This window comes from Acomys minous (assembly GCF_964271855.1).
Source record: "Acomys minous genome assembly, chromosome: 1".
In the NCBI taxonomy this organism is placed as follows: Eukaryota; Metazoa; Chordata; class Mammalia; order Rodentia; family Muridae; genus Acomys; species Acomys minous.
In genome coordinates, this window is record NC_140483.1 from 58605221 (window position 1) to 58626448 (window position 21228).

A 21228-nucleotide genomic window follows, 5' to 3' on the forward strand; every position below is an offset into this window, starting at 1 on the left:
GGGCACGGATTTAAACACCTGGGTTCATTAGCTTCAGTTAAACTAACGTGTGACGCTCAGATCTTAGGGCAGGGTGCTCTCTCACCGCCTATCATCTTTATCATTGTGATCATCAGCTGCCTAGTTGCTTAACTAAGTCCTCACTTGTGGTCCAAAGATGCACCTGGCAGTCTCTGTCATATACTGAGGCCTCGTTGCTAGTCCCACCTTCCACCCCTCTGACCCTCTAGGCTTTATTGGAAGCATCCCACCTCGAACCAACAGCAGATGAGGAGGCTGAGGAGGGCTTTCTCTGCAGACTCCTTCCCTTGACCTGCTATGTAGCCACACTTAGGATATGTACCACCAAATGTTTGTGGTCTGAAGAACTGAAGTTTTAAGGGAACTCTAGAAATTTCAAGCCAGGTAAACCAGTGTAGAATGGATCCGAAGATGTCAACTGTCATCCTAAAAGTCAAGTAATGGTTAATAAGTAGGAGCCAAGATTCGGGGAATTAGGCACCGCCACATCCAGCCTCCCTCTTAATAGATGAAGGGCACAAATGCATGTGTGCTGGTTAGTTCCTTCTGTCAATTCAACAAAAGCTAGAGTCATCTGCAGAGTGAGAGCCTCAATTGAAAAAACACCTCCATCAGACTGGTCTGCAGGGCATTTTATTGATTAATGATTGGTGTGGAAAGGCCCAGCCCACTGTGGATTGTGCAGCTCCCTTTCTAATACAAGTTGTGTTAGAAAGCAAGCCGATCAAAACCAGTATTTAGCAGTCCCCCATGGGCTCTGCTTCGGTTCCTGCCCCGACTTCTCTCAGCTTTGCACTGTGAACTGGAACGTGTTAAGCCAAATAAACCCTCTCCTCCCAAAAGTTGCTTTTGGCCAGTGTGTAGGCTCAATTTTTTTTTTTTTTTTTTTTTTTTTTGGTTTTTTCGAGACAGGGTCTCTCTATGTTAGCCTTGGCTGTCCTAGACTCACTTTGTAGACCAGGCTGGCCTCGAACTCACAGCGATCGGTCTGCTTCTGCCTCCCAAGTGCTGGGATTAAAGGCATGCGCCACCATGCCCGGCTAGGCTCAATTTTTTTTAACCAATATATTTTATTAACAATTTAGTAACCGAGCATACGTCACTTATAACCCGACTAACCAAAGGAATAGGAAAAGAGGATTAAGGAACACAACAACAAAACCGTAAAGATATCAGTTCCGAGGAACGATTCTCCTGGTGTAATCAGCAGGATTTCTTCCGCTGGAACCTGGAGTAACCAGAACCCGGAACCTCAGCAGGAGCCGGAGCCCCGAAGCCATCCTCCAGGAGTTCTCTCTAGGAGCGGCTCGAAGTGCAGCAATGAACAGCCAAAATTATCCCAGGTCTCCAAAAAGTCCCGCCTCCAGTTCTGGGCTTATTTACATATCTCCTCCCAGAGTCTGTTCACGGGATCTTTTCAGCTGGCAACAATCAAGCTCCCGCATGAGGTGGTTGGTCTTCTAGTGGATTAACTTCACCTGTTCTCTCACTAGACCATTAGGATCCCACTCTTGGGATCCTAAAAAACAGGTTTATCTCTCCTTTACCAGTGGTTTTACATAGTGACACAAAGTATCTAATTTACCTAGGTAGGTACCATACCACATTTTCTGCTGTCTGCCTATGATGACTCTAAGGTGGGACAAGGCTGAAAACAAGCCAACAATCCACATCCCTTAGCAACCCCAGTGTGCCTCAAAGAGCTCCCAGATTAAGCCGGGCATGGTGGCACACGCCTTTAATCCCAGCACTCAAGAGGCAGAGGCAGGTGGATCACTGTGAGTTCGAGGCCAGCTTGGTCTACAAAGCAAGTTCAAAAACAAAAAAGAGCTCCCAGATTATCATCTACTCTTGAGTCAAAGTTGCAGACTTTCAACAAGCTGAAAGGAAACTAACAAAGAAAGGCTGCCTGGTGGGGTGTGTGGTGTGTGTGTCTGTGTGTGTGTGTGTGTCTCTGTGTGTGTGTGTGTGTGTGTGTGTGTGTGGTGTGTTTTACTGTTGGGTCTGGAGTCACACAAACAAAACAGTATAGACATCCTGTAGTAGAGCAAAATTTCTTTTCCAGGCAACGGGTACTGGCAGTTTGAATTGCTATGTTGGAGTGATCTTGTGCACCATGTAAAAAGATGGTCCATGTATTATTCAAATGCTGATTTCTGTAATGGCAGAGATCAGATTTTGGTCGGATTTTACAGGTTGGATTTTGGTATTGTTATTTGGTAGCTGCACCATAATTTGTAAAGATACACTTCACTCACCTTCTGATTGGTTAAATAAAGAGCTGACTGGCTAATAGCCACGGCAAGAGAGGGAGGCAGGATTTCCACCAGAAAGAGGGACTCTGGGACGGAATCTCAGGCGCTAGAGTCTAATAGCCCCAACCCAGAGGAAGTAGCTGGATCTGGGACTACAGACACATAAAATATTTAAAATCATGCCAGCCCAATTTAGCCCTTTCATACAGTAGTACACAAAACATTTGTACCATTTTATTTTGTTAATTAAAAGGAGAAAGAATTTTTAGGATTAAAAGCCTATTAAAATAATGAAAAGATAAACCACAGGCTAAGAAAAATAATTATATCTACAATATATAAAGTACTCTCAAAACTCAATATTGGGCTGGAGAGATGGTTCAGAGGTTAAGAGCATTGGCGGCTCTTCCAGAGGTCCTAAGTTCAATTCCCAGCAACTACATGGTGGCTGAAAACCATCTATAATGAGATCTGGTGCCTTCTTCTGGCCGGCAGGCACACATGCAGGCAGATACTGTATGAATAATAAATATTTTTTAAAACACTCAATATTAAGAAAATAAATAACTATGGGCTGGAGAAATGGCTTAGAGGTTAAGAGCACAGTCTGCTCTTCCAAAGGTCCTGAGTTTAATTCCCAGCAACCACATGGTGGCTCACAGCCATCTATAATGATATCTCGTGCCTTCTTGTGTGGGGGAAGGCACACATTTGGGCAGAATACTGTATAAATAATAAATCTTAAAAAATAAAATAAAATAAATAGCTCAAAAGATCTGGACAAAAGATTTGATTATCTCCCTGAGTTAGTTAGTTTTCTGCTGCATAATAAAATACCATGAACAAAGCAACTTTTAGAAGAGTTTGTTTAGGCTTATGTTTCCATCAGGATAAAAGTCCATCATGGCAGGAAAGCAGGACAGCAGGCTACAGGGATGGAAGCTGAGAGCTCACATGGTAAACACAAGCAGGAAGCAGACAGTAAAGAGGAAGTGGAATGAGACTATAAATACTCAAAACCCATGCCCACTGATGCACTTCTGCCAGCAAGACTCCGCCTCACAGGTTCTGTAACCTCCCAAACAGTGCCACTAATTGGGGACCCAGTGTTTAAATAAGAGAGCCTATAGTTGAAGAGAGAATGTGTTACATAATTGTAGAGAGACTATCTTGTGCATTATATGGATGCATTGCCTGTCATTTAAAAAAACCTGTGGCCGATAGGAAAGAATAGAATAGTAGGTGGGACATCCAGGAGGCAGAAAGGATTCTGGGATAGAGCCAGCGGTAGATGATACAGGATGTGACAGACGCATGGTACCTGAGCAGAGGTAACCAGCCACATGGGGGAATGTAGATTAGAATAAATAAAATTATAATAAAATAAAATGGTTATTTTAAGTTATGGGCTAATTAGATAAGAGCCTAGCTATATGGCCTAGGTATTTGTAAATATATTTTGAGTTTCATGAGTTATTAGTCCAGGAACTTGGGGCTCAGAGGAAAAACACACATCCCTTTATATAGGGTCAACATTTATCTTCTAAACCACACCTCTTTTCCAAGAAAACAATCCAAATGGTTTTTAGACACATGAGAAGATTCTTAACATCATTAGTTATTAGGGAGATATAAATTAAAACTGCAGTAAGGGGCTGGAGAGATAGCTCAGCAGTTGAGGATCACTTCCTGTTCTTCAGAGGTCTAGAATTTGGTTCCCAGCACTTATATCAGGTTAACCAGTTCACAACCACCTATAACTCCAGCTCTATGGGATCTGGTACCTTCTTCTGACCTCCTGGAGTAGCTTCACACACACACACAATTAAATAAATATAAACCTCTAAAAAGCACTACCACCATGAGAAATTATGTTTACTACAAAGGTGAAAATAAAAAGCCAAAGTGTATCATAGGCATGCAATACATTATATATACTCTGCAAACTGTGTGGTAGTTTGTGTAAAGTCAACACATGTTTACCTTATGAACCAGTACCACCCAGAATTAAGAATTTACCCAGCTAGCTGGACATGATGGCACACACCTTTAATCCAAGCACTTGGGAAGCAGAGGCAGGCAGATCTCTGAGTTCAAGGCTACCCTGGCCTACAGTGCTAGCTCCGAGACAGCCAGGCCTACACAGAGAAAGTCTGTCTCCGAAAAATGATTTACCTAGTGAACTAAAACCTGAAGTTCATACAAATCTAGATATAATCCTTTTTGTAATTTCTAAAACCAAGAAATTAGTTAAATGTCCCCCAATTGAGAGACCAAAAACCCAAAATGTACTACTTCTAAAATATAGAATATTCAACAAAGCCGGGCGTGGTGGTGTATACCTTTAATCCCAGCACTCAGGAGGCAGAAGCAGATGGGTCTACAAAGTGAGTCCAGGGCAGCCAAGGCTACACAGAGAGACCCTGTGTCTCGAAAAACCAAAAAAAAAAAAAAATCAACAACAACAAAAAGTAATTTCTAGTATGTGTGGGGCTCTGCTGGGGGAGGTCTCCTCTGAATCCTAGAAACTCTAAGGGACATCACATAGGCAGAAGGGAAGATTACAGGCCCAACCTTTTCCTGATAGAATCTGTTCAGCAAGCACCTGGGGATTCCCGGCAATATCCCATCCTATGCTAAGGAGATCCTAGCCTTCAGCAAATGGCCTTTAACCATACCTGGAAGTTCTTCCCCCACCCATAGGATAATTAAGTACTGTGTTCTCCTTCTTGTTACAGGACCCCGTGCGACTGCACGTAAATGAAGCACCGTACCACTACATGTAAATCAAGTATCCTAGAACCTCTAGCCCCAGGGAATCAAAACACACTCACCTTCAAACCCCTTCCCACTGCCCAAAGTTTATAAATCCCTGGTTCATGAATGAAGGTTGGCTGGCTTGCCCTTTCTCATGCTCTTGCTATTTCTCTACCACTGTTGGAAACCCCATTTGTTCTGAAAAGGCAGTCAAGGCAGTGACGGTGGAGCTGCCTTGGCAGCCAATGAAGCCTGCCCCATCGCCGTACTAGGTCAGTGCTGACCTCCCATGAAGCACCCACAGGGCCTGTGTCTCACTGAACCTGTCTTCAGGGACATCCACCCATATCCTCTGCCAACCTCAGCACAGCAGCTTAAGCAAACAGCTGTTACACTGCCATACCGTCACAGGCCTTTGGAGTTCCCAAGTTTCCACTGCGGTCTGACATCAAGAATTTCACCCTAAAAGAGGCAAACTGTAACACTCCAGTGGAAAACTTATTTCCACAGCTTGGCCTATCACAAAGGCCTCGCCCTGTGAGCTCTGAGTCACCACTGAGGGAGAAACGGGACCTTTGACCTTGAGACTCACCCTGGACTGGCCCACCAGGCCACCCCCAGCCTGCCGGATGCTGAACAACAAATGTGGATGATTTTTTAAATCTCTGAGCTAAGTGAAAGAAGCCAGACTCAAGGCTAACTATATTTATATAAGACTGCATGTGAGCAACGCTGTGAGAACAGAAAACAGCAGTGGATGTCAGTGGTATGAGCAAGTTTAAAGGATTACTACAAAGGATGACAGGAAACGTTTGGAGATGATGGGGCTTTTCTTCCTGTGATGGCTAGTCTTGGTTGTCAACTTGACTACATCTAGAACCCCCCCCATAACCCCAAAATGGAAGGACACACCCATGAAGGCTTTTTTTCCCCACCTATGAAGGCTTCCCCCCCGCCCCCCACTTAGTTTGAAGATCTACTTTTAAATCTATACAAGAACAAGGAAGAAGTAAGTTTTTGCCCTTTGCATGCTTGCCCTCCCTCCCACTGGCAAGCCATTCCTTCCCCGGCATGAGAGCCTACTCCTTCAGGTATCCCTCCACATCCTGAAGACCAGCTGCGACATCCAGCCGCATGGACTGAAGGATAACTGTATTCTTGGATCTTCTGTTCGTGGGCAGCCACTGTGGGATTAGCTGGACCACAGCCTGTAAGTCATTCTAATAAAGCCCCCTGTACAGGTAGAGATAGTCTTCTTAGTTAGGGATTCTATTGCTGGGAAGAAACACCATGGCCATAGCAAGTTTTATAAAGAAAGGCATCTAACTGGGACTGGCTCACACTTCCGAGGCTCAGTCTATTATCGTTTTGGTGGGAAGCATGGTGGCACACAGGCAGACGCGGTGCAGGAGAAAGAGCTGAGAGGTCCACACTTGGAGCCACAGGCAGCCGGAAGAGACAGTGAGCCACTAGGCCTGGCTTGAGCTTCTGAGCCCTCAAAGCCTGTCCCTACCCAGAGTGACACACTTCCTCCAACAAGGCCACGCCTCCAATAATACACTCTGTATGAGTCTATGGGAGCCATTCAAACCACCACAGATAGGTAGACAGTCTGTAAGTTCTGTTATGCTAGAGAACCCTAATACACTACCTATGATAGCACTGGCAGTTATAATCTGTGTGAGTCTGTTACAACTCACACATCTGTGAACTGTAGTGAACTGTGAACAGTATTTCCACTGAGTTATGGAAATACTTCAGTGGTAATAAGCTTCTGCAGTATTTATGAGGCTCTGGACTGAAGCCTCAGAACTACAAAAATAAGAAGAAAAGGGATAGTTAATTTTACTATATATAAATATAATCTTTAAAAGAGATTTTTAAAATGTACAGGACATGGTGACCCATGCCTGTAACCTCTAAAGAAAGATTGCTATAAAGTAGCTCAGCCTGGGCTATATATAAGGTATCAGACCAGCCCTGTCTGCGAAGTGAAACCCTGTCTTAATAAATGTTACATTAAAGTGAATGACAATAGGCTGAAGAGATGATAAGGTAGTTAAGAGCACGGGCTGCTTATGGAGAGAAAGCCCATGTTCAACTCACCAAACATTCACAACTCCAGTTTAGGGAATCCACAGCTTTCTTCTGGCCCCTATGGCACCTGGCACACATGTGGTGCACATACATAAACGCAGACAAAACACTCGTACTCATAAAAAAAAACTAAATTTTTATTTAAAATAAAGGATGGATTTAAAGACTGTTCAAACACAACAGAAAGCTCTGAAGTGGCGTCTCAGTCAGATTAAAAAAAAACCAAAAAAACAAAAAGCCCACAAACAAAGGTACGGCCCAGCAATATGCTCCAATATACTACAGGACCCCTGAGAATTGTAAGGGCATTGTCCTCAGCAATTGCCCCCAGGAGCCTCAGAAGCCCAAAGCAGAGAAAGGCTTGCTTTGAAGAGATTTGTATGCATGGCTTTGTGTAATGCAAATCCAAATAAGATTCACAGAAGAACTGCGAAGTTTCTAAATTATATTATTGAAATGTGACTAAGTTGGACCAAAAAGTAAAAAAAAAAAAAAACCACTAGAAAACTGAAAACAAACAAAACTTTAGGTTCCCAAACCTCTATAAAGAAACAACAACAACAACAACAACAACAAAAATCCATGCCGGGCGTGGTGGCGCACGCCTTTAATCCCAGCTCTGGGGAGGCAGAAGCAGGTGGATCTCTGTGAGTTGAGGCCAGTCTGGTCTACAAAGCATGTCCAGGACAGCGAAGGCGACGTAGAGAAACCCTGTCTCAGAGAGAGAAAAAAAAAAGAAATCCACATGCTAACAAAAGCTATCTTTTTCATTTGAAAAGGAAGTGTGATTCAGAGGACAAAAGCCACAAGAACCCAGAGAACTGAGCCATAAATAATCATTCACAGCCTTTCCCTTTAATCAAGGAACTGGCCCTGCTGGGTTTCATATAAACTCTGGTCAGCAATAATTGTGTGCATCCACTTCCTCCCACTTTGGGAGTGTCTTTAAGGAGTTATACTATGCCTCTCTCTATATATTGGGCTTTTCAAGTCAATAACTGTATTCAAGGGACGGCAAGATGGCTCAGCAGCTAAAAGCACTTTCCACACAAGCAAGCCTTACAATCTGAGTTCAGTCCCCAGAACTCATAGTAGAAAGAACTGACTTCCAAAGGCTGTCCTCTGGTCTCCACATTGATGCCCAAATATGCCCACATTTACAGACACAGACCTACACCACACACACATACACAATGTCTCAGACCCCTTAGGGCTGTAGACAGGACAAAAAAAATGTGAAAAGAAGGAGGAGGAAATTTCAGGAAAGGGGATTGGGAGTACTAAAGCAACCTTAAGGGCTAGGAGACACAAGTCCAAGCGTTCTCAATGCTGGAAACACCAAGCCTCACAGAGTGACGGTCACAGATGTTGAATGAATGGTTTGCTTCAGTTCTGTGATGCATGTATCATCAGATGCACCACTACAAAGAAACTCAGAGCCACAGAAGGATCTCAAACTGAAGCCAACCCTCCAACAGCCGTTTCATCAAGACATTACCACTGAGTGAGTGCAGGAGCATTTTCATGCCCTTCTGAAAGGACTGTGGTCATTTACTGAATGTCCACTTGCTTTGCTTGTTTTTGTGGCACCGGAAATCTAAACCAGGGCGGCCTGTGTGCTGTGCAGATATTGTACTATTGAGCAACATTCCAGGTCCTTGTATTTCTTTTCCCCCTAAGATCCTGGGATAGTTGCATTTAAAACATTTATTGCGGGCCCTTCAGCTTTCCTGTATACTAGAACTAGCCTTAAAAGACAGGAAGACATCTCAGATGACTTGGCTGGTACCTGGTAGGATTCTTGTTTTTACATTTTCAGAGTGCGATAATGGTGATTATGAACCACTATTCATTTATTTAAAAATATTTTAATTCATTATTCAGTAAAGTCACACATACGCCCAATGTATCTTTAGATAAAGAAGTTTAGCTTTATCTTATGTATATGGGTGTTTGTCACTGCACCACATGTGTGCCTGGTACCCTCAGATGTCAGGACAGTTGGGACTCAAACCCAGTCCTCTGAACTAGCGTGCTTAACCACTGAGCCACCTCTCCAGCCCCCTATCTGTTGTATCGGATCCTATCCCACCCAAACCCCTCTTGCGGCTCCTTACTCTTATCAAAACTCTGTCCTCCTATCTTCAGGTCCCTCTTTACATATGTTAACACTTGTCAAATATCCTTCACATGTGTGAAAACCTGGAAGCCTCAATTTCTCTTTGTCTTCTTTCACATTCTGCCCAGGCTCTTCGAAGTGACACTGACCTATACGCTTCAGTGGGGCTTCTCAAGAGCTGGAAGGCACAGGGCAGTTGCTTGGCGAGGGTGTGGTTGTTGTAACAAAACAGGGGTTCTTTGAAGAAATGTTGAAAAGTACTTAGGTCCCCAAGGTCAGTAACTCGTGAAATCTAGCACCCTCAAGGAGTTCTCCCTCCCTTGGCCATGGAAATAACGGGCTAAATACAAAGGCGGCCTCTGTATCTACTCTCTCAACCCCCTTAGGGGTAAGAAGCAGAGCAGGAATTCATCAGCTTGGCTCTGGAAGATCTGTCTTAAAGACAGAAGGAAAAATGCAGTGATTCCAAATTAAACATGTGCAGGCTAGTCCCATTCAACTCTTTGCCGAAGTCAAGTAGCCTGAGGTGTTCACCTTTTATAAGTCCTAAGAGCAGGATCCTTTAGTAGAATGTTGTAATCCTGGGGCTGGGAGGTGCCTTTTGTTGCCATGGAACTCTCTCTTCAAACAAAAGATTCAAAGAGCCCAAATAAAAACCCCCACGAAAGCAAGACTGCAGTGGTTGTGGGTGAAGGGGAGGTAGACAGAAACAGCTATTTAGAAACTTCTAAAAAGGTCAACATGGAAGAAAACATTTTCTTGTTTATATCACAGAGAAGCTAAGGCAACACTGATCGTAAGAAAGTAAAGTGTTCTAAACGGACAGGTTCTCAGCTGTGAAGAGAGTGTGAATCTTCAGAGACGAGACCAGGGAACTCCGACTTTTAGGAACACAGAAAGGCGCTTTGGTTGGAAATTTGCAGATTTATGGAATTATGCTCTTTAAAATAACTACCAGTGTACACCAGGTGGCGTGCGGGTCCGACGTGTGAATGAACCTTTGGGTTTTCTAGTGGATCCAACAGACTTAGCGTTTTGCACCCTTAGGAAATCTTAGGGTACCGGTACCACGCTCAACACCACAACCACCACCTTCTCTGTGGCTTAACCGCCTTCCTTTTCACTTCCATTCCAAATGTCGAAATAGGCTTAACACACTGAACTTTTCTGAACGTGTGAGGTAACGCTTTCACACATTAAAGATGGGCAGAGCTTTCTAAAAGGTCTGCTGAACAGAAAGGCTGCGCTGCTGATACTCCCAGGCATTGCTTCACTGCTAGATGAGTACGAAGGAGCCCAGCATCTTAGGCCTCAGTTTCCCCTTCTGCAAAAAGGATCTGAGAACACTACCGTGAGCAATGCCCGCCCCTCGCTCCGCCCCCTCCCCGCCCCCTCTTCGGCGGCCGAGGCGTTGCGCAGGCGCAGGACGGTTGCTAGGCGACGCGGCCGCTCCCGCGCGGTGTCCCTGCGGGCGTCTCGAGCGGAGAGCGGTGCGGCGGCTTGTAGCGCAGCAAGGAGGTGCGGTGCTGGAGGCGACCGTCCCAGCCAACCGCCGCCGCTGTGCCCGCGGGGCGAGCTCGCGATGGGAGGTGCAGCCCGCGAGCGCGGGAGGAAGGACGCGGCGCTGCCGGGGGCCGGGCTCCCGCCGCAGCAGCGGAGGTAACGGTGCCCGGGTGGGAGCGGCAGGACTCCTTGCGGGTCTGAGCTGCTTGTCCATCAGCGCAGTGAGCGGGAAGGGCGGGGGAAGGCGAGCGGGCGGCGGGGCCACCGGGGAGCCGGGACCTGCGTGCAAGACCTGTGAACCGCGCCCTGTTGCTCCGAGAGTGTGCGGAGCGCGTCCTGCCTCTGGGGTGGGAGAGCAGAGCCCGGGGGGGCTTGCTTCTCCAAAGCCGCCTGGCTTTGTGGGGGGTCCCTTTTTCCGCACCCAGCCCTGCCTAAGGGAACCCTCTTGGGTCATTCGTGTCTGGCTGTTGCTCTGCAGATGCGGTGCCGGTCCCTGTGTTTTATCGTGCTGTGGCAGAGGCCGGTCCCATCCAGAAAATTGGCTTCTGTTATTGAAATATTCTGTCTGAACATCAACATGTTCTCTTTTAGAAGATATTTCAGTTTCTTTGTGTGTGTGTTTTTAAAGCCTCCTTTTATTCCTTCAGCACTTCTGTTAAACTCCAGAACTAAATTTATAAGACAGATCTCAAAAGTGACTGAAATAATCCAAGATATCTTTAAAAACAATTAAAAAAAAATGTTACCTAGTCATGGTTGTGTTCATATTGTATTGTCTGAGATGATAGCGTGAAACTGTATGTCCGTCAGGGAAATCTGTAGTCTCAATAGCACATGAAATGCATTATTCAGGGCCATTTTGTGGATTTAGTCAATCCTGCCTATTGTTTGCGTGCCTTCACAGTGTGTGGGGGGTGGGGTGCGGGGCGGAGGCGGGGGGGGGGGGGGAGACCCACAGTTTAAGAACAGACTCAAGCTGTACTGCATTAGCACGTTAAACATCCCCCATCTACTAGGAAATGAAGAGGAAACAGAAGAGAGATTGGGTACATTTTGTAATTTTACAGCACTGGGTTCCTGTTTGGCTGCCTTCCCCCCGCCCCACGCACAAGTTAGCTGTTAAGTAGGTACATAAGTAAACGAAGAGAAAAGAGAGCTCTGAAAGGTCTTCTGATAGGGAGTGTAGACTGGACCTTCTTTTCCCATTTACCTATGACCCAGCTTAGAGGGAAAGACAGCACAGCCAGGTAGAGCTGAAAATAGAATCCAGGTCCCAGACGTGAGGAAAACAAACACCTCTGTTTTGTTTATTCCCTTCTGACTTCAGGTTTCCTATTCAAATAAACCTTCATTTTCAAGTAATATGTTAATTGATGGCCCCTCATTTTTTTGGAACAAACCTTCAGAAAGTAAGATTTATTGAAATTATTTTTGCTTTTAATTTGTTTGTTTGTTAGAGACAGGGTCTCTATTAACTTGTTCTTGGGTGTCCTGGAACTCGCTTTGTAGACCAGGCTGGTCTTGGACTCATAGAAATGCACCTGCCTCTGCTTCTCGAATGCTGGGATTAAAGGAGTGTGCCTCCACACCAGCCTGTTGTAACTATTTTAGATTTTGAGTCTAGAAATATTTTCCTTTCCCAAAAAAGAAAAAGGAGACAGGCGTGGTGATGCAGAAGTGGAGGTAGGCGGATCAGTGTGAGGTGAAGGCCCGTCTGGTCTACCTAGTTCCAGGATAGCCAGGGCTACGTAAGAGACCCTGTCTCTAAAAATTAGTTCATTTTTAAAGATGGAAAAGAAAGGCTGGGACCCCTCTCTTTCACTGCCCAATGAATGCCCCACTTGTCTGCGTGCAGTGTCAGACGGGGTAAGAAACAGTTAAGGCCTAGGGTGGTTTGAACCCGCAAGGTCATCTTGTTGGGTTGCTGACTGGTTTTATCTGTAACCCTTTTTCCTAGGTTGGGCGATGGTGTCTATGATACCTTCATGATGATAGATGAAACCAAGTGCCCACCCTGTTCAAACACACTCTGCAATCCCTCTGAAGCTCCTGTCTCCAGAAGACTGAACGTAAGTCAAGGGAGGAGTCCTTGCTTAAGATTGTCTTGAGAAAGAGGAAAGTGCCTGCTTCATGCTCAGGCACAGTTCTGAATCACATGCTTCCTTTTGTTGGTCTGGGTTGTTCGTTTTTTTTTTGCGGGGGGTAGGGGTGTCTTGTTTTTGAGTGATTTCTTTTGTTTGATTTTTAAAAGTTACTGTTTTTTTAAGCAGGACTCAGTATGTAGTCCTGGCTGGCCTGGAACTCGATATAGAACCAGGCTGCATTCAAACTCAGAGATGCACCTGCCTCTGTCTCCACACTGCTGATGTTAAATGGGTAGGCCAGCGCGGCCTGCCTGCTTTGCTTTTGCTTTCTCCTGATTTGGGAAAAACAGTTCCTGTGGTTTGAGTTCAGATTTTTGGGAGAGTTTTGATTTGAACCCACTTTCCCCCTTTCCTTGTACTTTCTGCTGGGGTAGATAGGGTACCTGATGTGCGTGTGGGTACTTTTGTCTAGAGGATGTTTCTTTTTATAGCAGATGATATACATAGAATATTACAAAGACGCCTTTTAACAGAAGCAACAGGGAGGGAAATGTCAGAATTCACAATCAGCTCAGTTTTCCCCTGCAGTCCTGGTGGGTTAGTGCATAAAAAGACAGCTCTTTTGGGGGTGAGTTGAGACAGGGTTTCTCTATGTAGCCTTGGCTGTCCTGGACTCACTTTGTAGACCAGGCTGGCCTCAAACTCACAGCAATCCACCTGCCTCTGCCTCCAGAGTGCTGGGATTAAAGGCATGCGCCGCAGCCTGGCTTTTTTTTTTTTTTTTTAAACTCATAGATTTAAGTTTGGGTTTTGATGCATTCAAATCCCTTTAGGAACTTCAGACTCTTAACTTGCGACACTGTTTTTGTTTTAAGGTAATAGTGAAACGAGTTCACAGGGCGTATGTAGAGTAGCAGAGCAGAGTCTGGATGAGCTCCAAGGTGACTAGCCACCGTGTGTGACTTGATAACGCACTACGATGTATCATCTGAGGAGCATCCCACTAGCTGAGCTGATGCTTTGTGCTGGTCCTTGTGGTGGTCCCCTGCTTTGCTTACAACCTGCATTTGTTTCTTTTTTTTAATCTCTGTAATTTTACTTTAAAAATACTACATTTAGTAGCTAGGCGCGGTGGCCCACACCTGTGATCCCAGCACTCTGGGAGGCAGAGGCAAACAGATCTCTGTGAGTTGGAGGCCAGTCTGGTCTACAAAGTGAGTCCAGGACAGCCAAGACTACACAGAGAAACCCTGTCCGGAAAAACAAAAAATTACTTTTATTTTTTTTGTACATGTTCTGTGGTATGGTGTCTGTGTGTGTGTGTTGCCAGACTTGGTGGCAAGCCCCTTTACCAGCTGAGCCATCTTGTTAGCCTTGTAATTGTTCCTAGTTCTTCCCTAGTTGGGTTTTGGTTGTTTTTTTTTTTTTAAACCACTTTCAAAGCTAATAATATTACAAATCGTGATCTAAAAATATTTGCAAGTCTGGCCACACTATTTTTAATCTCTTCTGGAGCACACAATGTGTGTGTGTGTTGCGGGGGGCGGGGACCTCTTTCCATCCCTGTGAGTTTATTTCTGTGGTGTCTGAACATGTCTGAGAAATCCAGAACCGTCTCTGGTGACCATCATATGTCCTGGCTCGCTGCTGCCAACCAGCATACCATGGCATTGAAAACTTCTTGCATCTGACACAAACCTCCTTTAACTTTAAGTCAGAGTTGGTCCATGCTGGTCTCTGTCCCGTACGTCACTCACACCGTATTCCAGGATCGTTAATTTCTCACTGCATGTTGTTCAGTGTTGTTCAAATGGGGGAGGGGGGGAGCCCTAAGATCTTAGATTCTAATCCAACATGTCATTTGCAAGGATTTTTTTAAAAGCCCCTTTATCCGCTTTTCTTGTTTGTGTGACACACATGTATGTTCTTCTGTCGTATTCTTTGGGCGAGGTCTCTTGATGAAGAGCGCTTAGAAATGGCTAGCCTTGCTAGCCAGCTTGCTCGGCTTCTGCCTTCCGAAGCTGGAATGAGAGGTGGGCTCTATGCCCACTCAGTGCTGACGTGGGCTCTAAGCTTTGGTCCTCATGCAAATACTGGAACCACCAGCCCCTGTTATTTGCAAACTTAGCTGGACCATGTGCTTTTTGACCCCCCTGGGAACACGGAAAGTCCGTAATGCTGTGAGTGCCCGTTAGGCTCTGAACAGTCAGCCTCAGAGCTTTGCAGGGCACTTTCACACGCGCATCTAGACTGTACATCGTCTGCCTAAAGGCCTTTATTAGACTGAGTTCTTCATTGTGGAGATTTAGGGTCTGGAGCTGGTAGAGGGGTAGGAGTTTCTTGTTTTGGCAGTGGTAGGTGGGTTTGAACTCATGACCTCATGCATGCTAGGCAGACACTCTACCAACTGAGGCACATCCTCTGCTTCCAGGGGTGGGTTTGTTTGTTGTTGTTGTTTGTTTTGATTTTTTGTTTTTATCTGAGATAGAGTTTCTCTGTGTAGCCTTGACTGTCCTGGACTCACTTTGTAGACCAGACTGGTCTCGATCTCACAGAGATCTGCCTGCCTCTGCCTCCCGAGTGCTGGGATTAAAAAGTGTGCGCCACCACACCCAGTCCCCCCCCCCCCTTTTTAAAAAAAGATTTATTTATTTGTTATTTATACAGTGGTCTACATGTACACCTGCAGGCCAGAAGAGGGCATCAGATCACATTATAGATGGTTGTGAGCCACCATGTGGTTGCTGGGGATTGAACTCAGGACCTCTGGAGGAGCAGTCAGTCCTTTTAACTTCTGAGCCATCTCTCCAGCCCCCCAGGGGTAGGTTTTTAATATCTGGATTAGTAGATTATTCATTGTGAATTTCTTAGCAGGATTTTTAGGACTCAACTAATACAGCACATTTTATTTAAAGCACAATATGCTTTTCACAATAATGGTGTACATGAAGCATTCTTAAAACATAGTAACTCTAGTTTAACAAAATATTTGGTTGAGTCCATTGTATTCCTTTCTTTTTGTTTTTGTTGTTGGTTTGTTTGTTTTTGAGACAGTGTTTCTCTGTGTAGCCCTGGCTGTCTTAGAACTTGCTATAAAGACCAGGCTGGCCTCTTACAGTGATCTGCCTACCTCTGCCTCCCGAATACTGGGGTTAAAGGTGTGTCAGCATCACTTGGCTTGTATACCTTTCTGATTATCATGATTATAACTCTAGGCTAGAAATATATAATATTTTATAACTGTTAACATCTTATATAGGAATACTGTTGTCCTAGGGTTTCTTTTCTGTATCCCCCCCCACCTTGGTTTATTAAAGGATTTCTCTGTAGCCTTGGCTATACTGTACTCACTTTGTAGAATAGGCTGGCCTTGAACTTACAGATATCAGCCTACTTTTGCAGTGCTGGGATTACAGGTGTGCGTCACTGCACCCAGCTGTCTGAAGGTTTCTGTTGCTATGAAGAGACACCATGACCATGGCAACTCTTATAGAGGAGAGCATTCAGTTAGGGCTGGCTTACATTTCAGGGCTTTAGTCCATTACCATCATGGCAGGAGATATGGCAGCATGCAGGCAGACATGATGCTGAAGAAGGAGCTGAGAGTTCTACATCTGGATCAGGAGGCAGCAGGAAGAGAGAGTGACACTGGGCCTGGCTTGAGCGTCTGAAACTTTAAAGCCCACCTCTAGTGACATACTTCCTCCAACAAGGCCACACCTCCTAATAGTGTCACTCCCTATGGGCCTATGGTTTCATTCAAACCACCACAACTATAGTTTGAGGGGAAAAAATGGAAGGAATGAATGTTTTATTATAGCACAGAAGACTTGCTATGTAATTGATTCATTGTCAAGATTTAAATGTATAAGAAAGGGAAGCGTAGTAAGGAAAGATTACCCTCCCCATGTGGAAAAAAATCCTTGATGGAATTCCACTGCTTTGCTGGGGTCTGAACTTTGATCGTCTGTAGTGGCGACATTTGAGCTATTCACTGCCCTGGAAGCCACACTTCAAGAAGGACATCCTTTGTACCCTGAAGAGCGTGAGCAGGGAGATGAGAGAGCCTGGCAGGTCCAGGTGAGGCGACGGGAGGAAGTGAGGGCGGGGTCTACAGAAGGACAAGCAGAAGGCAGGCTCTGTGGGAGGGAGAAGTGTTTCCACGCAAAAACTTACTGCTGGGCTCTTCTTCGGGCAGATGCTCAGCTAGATGTTCCATAGAGGGAGTCTGTAATGTGGAGGAAGCCACACAGGAAGGAGAGAAAGTCAACAGGGGAGGGAGAGAGAGGAGGGGAGAGAGAGAATGTGTAGGAGGGCGACTTAAGCAGTCACATTTTGAGAATTTTACTTAGTAAGAGCCGGTGTTTCGAATACATTTATGGTTTGTGAGAACCTTTCATGTTTTGATTACGGTTTGGTTCCCACAACATGCTGCAAGTACGTATCGTCCACATTTTATAGACCAAGAAAACAGGTTTCATGTGACAGTCCCCGGTCATAGAGCTGTCGGTAGTGCGGCCAGGGCCCCAGCCCAGCCCTTCTGACATTGTGTATCTCTACAATGTATTCCAAAGAGTTTAGCAGTAACTATTTAGGTGTATTAAAATTAGATAGTAAATGATTTAAGAAAATTCTAGCCGGGTATGGTGGCTTATGCCTTTAATCCCAGCACTCAGGAGGCAGAGGCAGGCAGATTGCTGTGCGTTCGAGGCCAGCCTGGTTTACAAAGTGAGTCTAGGATAGCCAAGGCTACACAGAGTTTCTGTCTCAGGGGGAAAAGAAAGGAAGGAAGGAAGGAAGGAATAAATAAAATAAAATAAAATTTGACCAGGTTGCATACAGATGTTCATTTAACTAAAGCCAAGCCATTATTCTTTGCCTAGCTCAGCCTTCTAGGTGGACTAAACTTCTTAAGAGTACTTGTTTTTTAGTAAAGGGGCCAAGTAGTAAATAGTAGGTATTCTGGTGAATATTGGATGGATGGATAGAATTCGTTTTTTGGTCTTTTGTTTCTTTGTTTATTTTTAGTTTTTTGAAACAGGGTTTCTTTGTGTAGCGCTGGCTGTCCTGGAATCTGTCTATAGACCAGGCTGGCCTCGAACTTACAAAAATCCACCTGCCTTTGCCTCCTGAGTGTTGGGATTAAAGGCGCACACCACTACCTGGATATACTTAGGGTTTTTCATTTCTAAAAGTGAGCTGGCTCTGTGGGTAAAGGCGCTCACCACCAACCCTTCTCAGCCCCTGGGAGCCGTGTGGTAGAGGGAGAGAACCGGGAGGTTGTTCTCTGACCTCCACATGTGTGTCGGGGCACATGCCCTCCTTCCCCCCCCCCCCCAAAATAGTAAGGATAATAAAAGTGTGAGACTAATCAGGAGGGCACTGCAGAGAGAAGACTGAAATTGGTTCTTGAAGGCACATCAGATGGGAACCGATACAGGAAAGACTAAAGGGGTCTCAGTTCAAAGACTTATGAGAAGGAGTGTAGCATATTGAAGGGCAGTAGAAAGTCACGCTACCTTGAACAAAGCTGGCCACATGTAGGAGCTGGGGCGGGTGCATCCAGTGACTCCAAGGATCAATGAAGTGCATCTCCTGGGACTGCGGCTTTTTTATTTCCTGTTTGGGGCTTTACTTTCCTCCCTCCCCTCTCTCTGCATGTATGCGTATGGAGTAGGGTGTGTGTGTATGGTGTGTACGTATGTGCATATGTGCATGTGTATGCCTGTGAGCATATGAGCCTGTGTGCATACACTCTCAGAGGCCAGAGGAGGAAGTCACCTGTCCTGCTCTCACGTTCTCCTCCATATTCCTTTGAGACACGTTTCCTCACTGAATGTAGAGCTAGTCTGGCTTTCTGTCTCTGTCCCCCGCAGCACTGGGCTTACAGGCACAGGGACAGTGTGTTACCTAGGTGCTAGGATCCGAACTCAAGTCCCCGTTGTTGCACAGCAAGCGCACTGAGCCGTCTCTCTAGTCCCTCGTTTGGGTTTTTTTTAAAACTTTAAGACAAATGCAACTGAAGCGTGTTGGTATCGTTCAGTCAGAGAGAAAGCCCTTCCTCCCTCCTAGTGTTTCTAGCGCCATTAACCAGGCTTAACATGTGCGTCTTTCTCTTTTGTAGATTACGGCTGAGCCATTAACCAGAGACTCCACTCAGCACTTGGTGAGCGGCCCTGAGATGAAGGTAGAACAGCTGTTTCAAGAGTTTGGCAACAACAGAAGGTCCAGTCATCTTCAGTCCGATGGCACCAACAACTCCGGGAAGTCCTCTCCTCCTGTGTCTCAGGGGAAAAGCTCAGAAAGCCTCAATACTGTGAAACCCAGCAGTTCATCCAAACCGCCGAAAGTTCTGCCGCTGACCCCTGAGCAAGCCCTGAAGCAATACAAGCACCACCTCACTGCCTATGAGAAGCTGGAGATCGTCAGCTACCCGGAAATCTACTTCGTGGGTCCAAATGCCAAAAAGCGACAAGGAGTTATTGGTGGTCCCAACAACGGAGGGTACGACGATGCAGACGGAGCCTACATCCACGTGCCTCGAGACCACCTCGCTTACCGCTACGAGGTGCTGAAAATTATCGGCAAGGGGAGTTTTGGACAGGTGGCCCGAGTCTACGATCACAAGCTTCGCCAGTACGTGGCCCTGAAAATGGTCCGCAACGAGAAGCGCTTCCACCGCCAGGCAGCCGAGGAGATCCGGATCCTGGAGCATCTTAAAAAGCAGGACAAAACCGGCAGCATGAACGTCATCCACATGCTGGAGAGCTTCACCTTCCGGAACCACGTGTGCATGGCCTTTGAGCTGCTGAGCATCGACCTGTATGAGCTCATTAAAAAAAACAAGTTTCAGGGTTTCAGCGTCCAGTTGGTTCGAAAGTTTGCCCAGTCCATCCTGCAGTCCCTGGACGCTCTCCACAAAAACAAGATCATTCACTGTGACCTGAAGCCGGAAAACATTCTCCTGAAACATCACGGGCGCAGCGCAACCAAGGTCATTGACTTTGGGTCCAGCTGTTTCGAGTACCAGAAGCTTTACACGTACATCCAGTCACGCTTCTACAGAGCCCCAGAGATCATCCTGGGCTGCCGCTACAGCACGCCCATCGATGTATGGAGTTTCGGTTGCATCCTCGCAGAACTTCTCACAGGACAGCCCCTGTTCCCCGGAGAGGACGAAGGAGACCAGCTGGCCTGTATGATGGAGTTGCTAGGGATGCCCCCACCAAAACTCCTGGAGCAATCCAAACGTGCCAAGTACTTTATTAACTCCAAGGGCTTTCCCCGATACTGCTCCGTGACTACTCAGGCAGACGGGAGGGTTGTGCTTCTTGGGGGTCGCTCACGCAGGGGTAAGAAGCGTGGCCCCCCAGGCAGCAAAGACTGGGCAACAGCGCTGAAGGGCTGCGATGACTACTTATTCATAGAGTTTCTGAAAAGATGCCTTCAGTGGGACCCCGCTGCCCGCCTCACCCCAGCTCAAGCATTGAGACACCCTTGGATTAGCAAGTCTGCGCCCCGACCTCTCACCATGGACAAGGTGTCAGGGAAACGGGTAGTTAATCCTACAAACGCTTTCCAGGAACTGGGCTCCAAGCTGCCACCAGTCGTAGGGATAGCCAGTAAGCTTAAAGCTAACCTAATATCAGAAACCAGTGGCAGTATACCTCTGTGCAGTGTGCTGCCAAAGCTAATTAGCTAATGGACTGCTCAGAGATGCATATGCATGTATTTTTGATTACCTTAAAAACATGCAAATGGGAAAAAAATGAAGCCCATTCACCGATGGATATGTTTTTGTTAGACTAAACTTTTTTTTAACAAGGCAGAGCATTTTTATAAGACTATAAAAGAACTCTTCAAGGGCTAATTGTCTAACCGGCTTGTATTGGCCATCTGGAGTGTACATTAAATGACTTTTTATAGGTCAGTGCATCTTTGTCATTCTCGTCAACCCATGTATTTCTCTCTCGGTTAAACTCTATTTCAAGATAGAAGAGGGGTGTGTGTTTGTGTGTGTGTGTATGTGTGTGTGTGTTGGTTTTTTTGGTTTGTTTGTTTTTCTGAGACAGGGTTTCTCTGTGTAGCCTTTGCTGCCCTGGACTCACCTTGTAGACCAGACTGGCCTTGGAACTCACAGCGATTCACCTGCCTCTGCATCCAGAGTACTGAAATTAAAGGTGTGTGCCACCATGCCAGGCCCACCCGTGTGTGTGTGTGTGTGTGTGTGTGTGTGTGTGTGTGTGTGTGTTTATTTTTTTGTTTTGTTTTATGTGCCTTGGTATGTCTGGGTGAGGGTGTAAGATCTTGGAGTCACAGACAGTCGTGAGCTGCCATGTGGGTGCTGGGAATTGAACCCCGGGTCCTCTGGAAGAGCATTCAATGCTCTTAA

General features: G+C 45.9%; 1 protein-coding gene across 2 annotated transcripts; it reads left to right on the forward strand.

The window, feature by feature from the left end:
* Positions 1 to 10686: 10686 nt before the first annotated feature.
* Positions 10687 to 20769, forward strand: DYRK3 (dual specificity tyrosine phosphorylation regulated kinase 3). Of its 2 annotated transcripts, none has more exons than XM_084774238.1 (3): positions 10687 to 10908; positions 12710 to 12821; positions 18961 to 20769. In XM_084774238.1, the coding sequence occupies exons 1-3, from the start codon at positions 10832 to 10834 to the stop codon at positions 20536 to 20538; spliced, it is 1767 nt and encodes a 588-aa protein (XP_084630364.1). In that variant the 5' UTR covers positions 10687 to 10831; the 3' UTR covers positions 20539 to 20769. The 2 variants fall into 2 exon arrangements, with proteins under 2 accessions (XP_084630364.1, XP_084630365.1); XM_084774239.1 differs by lacking the exon at positions 10687 to 10908 and adding an exon at positions 12143 to 12161.
* Positions 20770 to 21228: the final 459 nt, after the last annotated feature.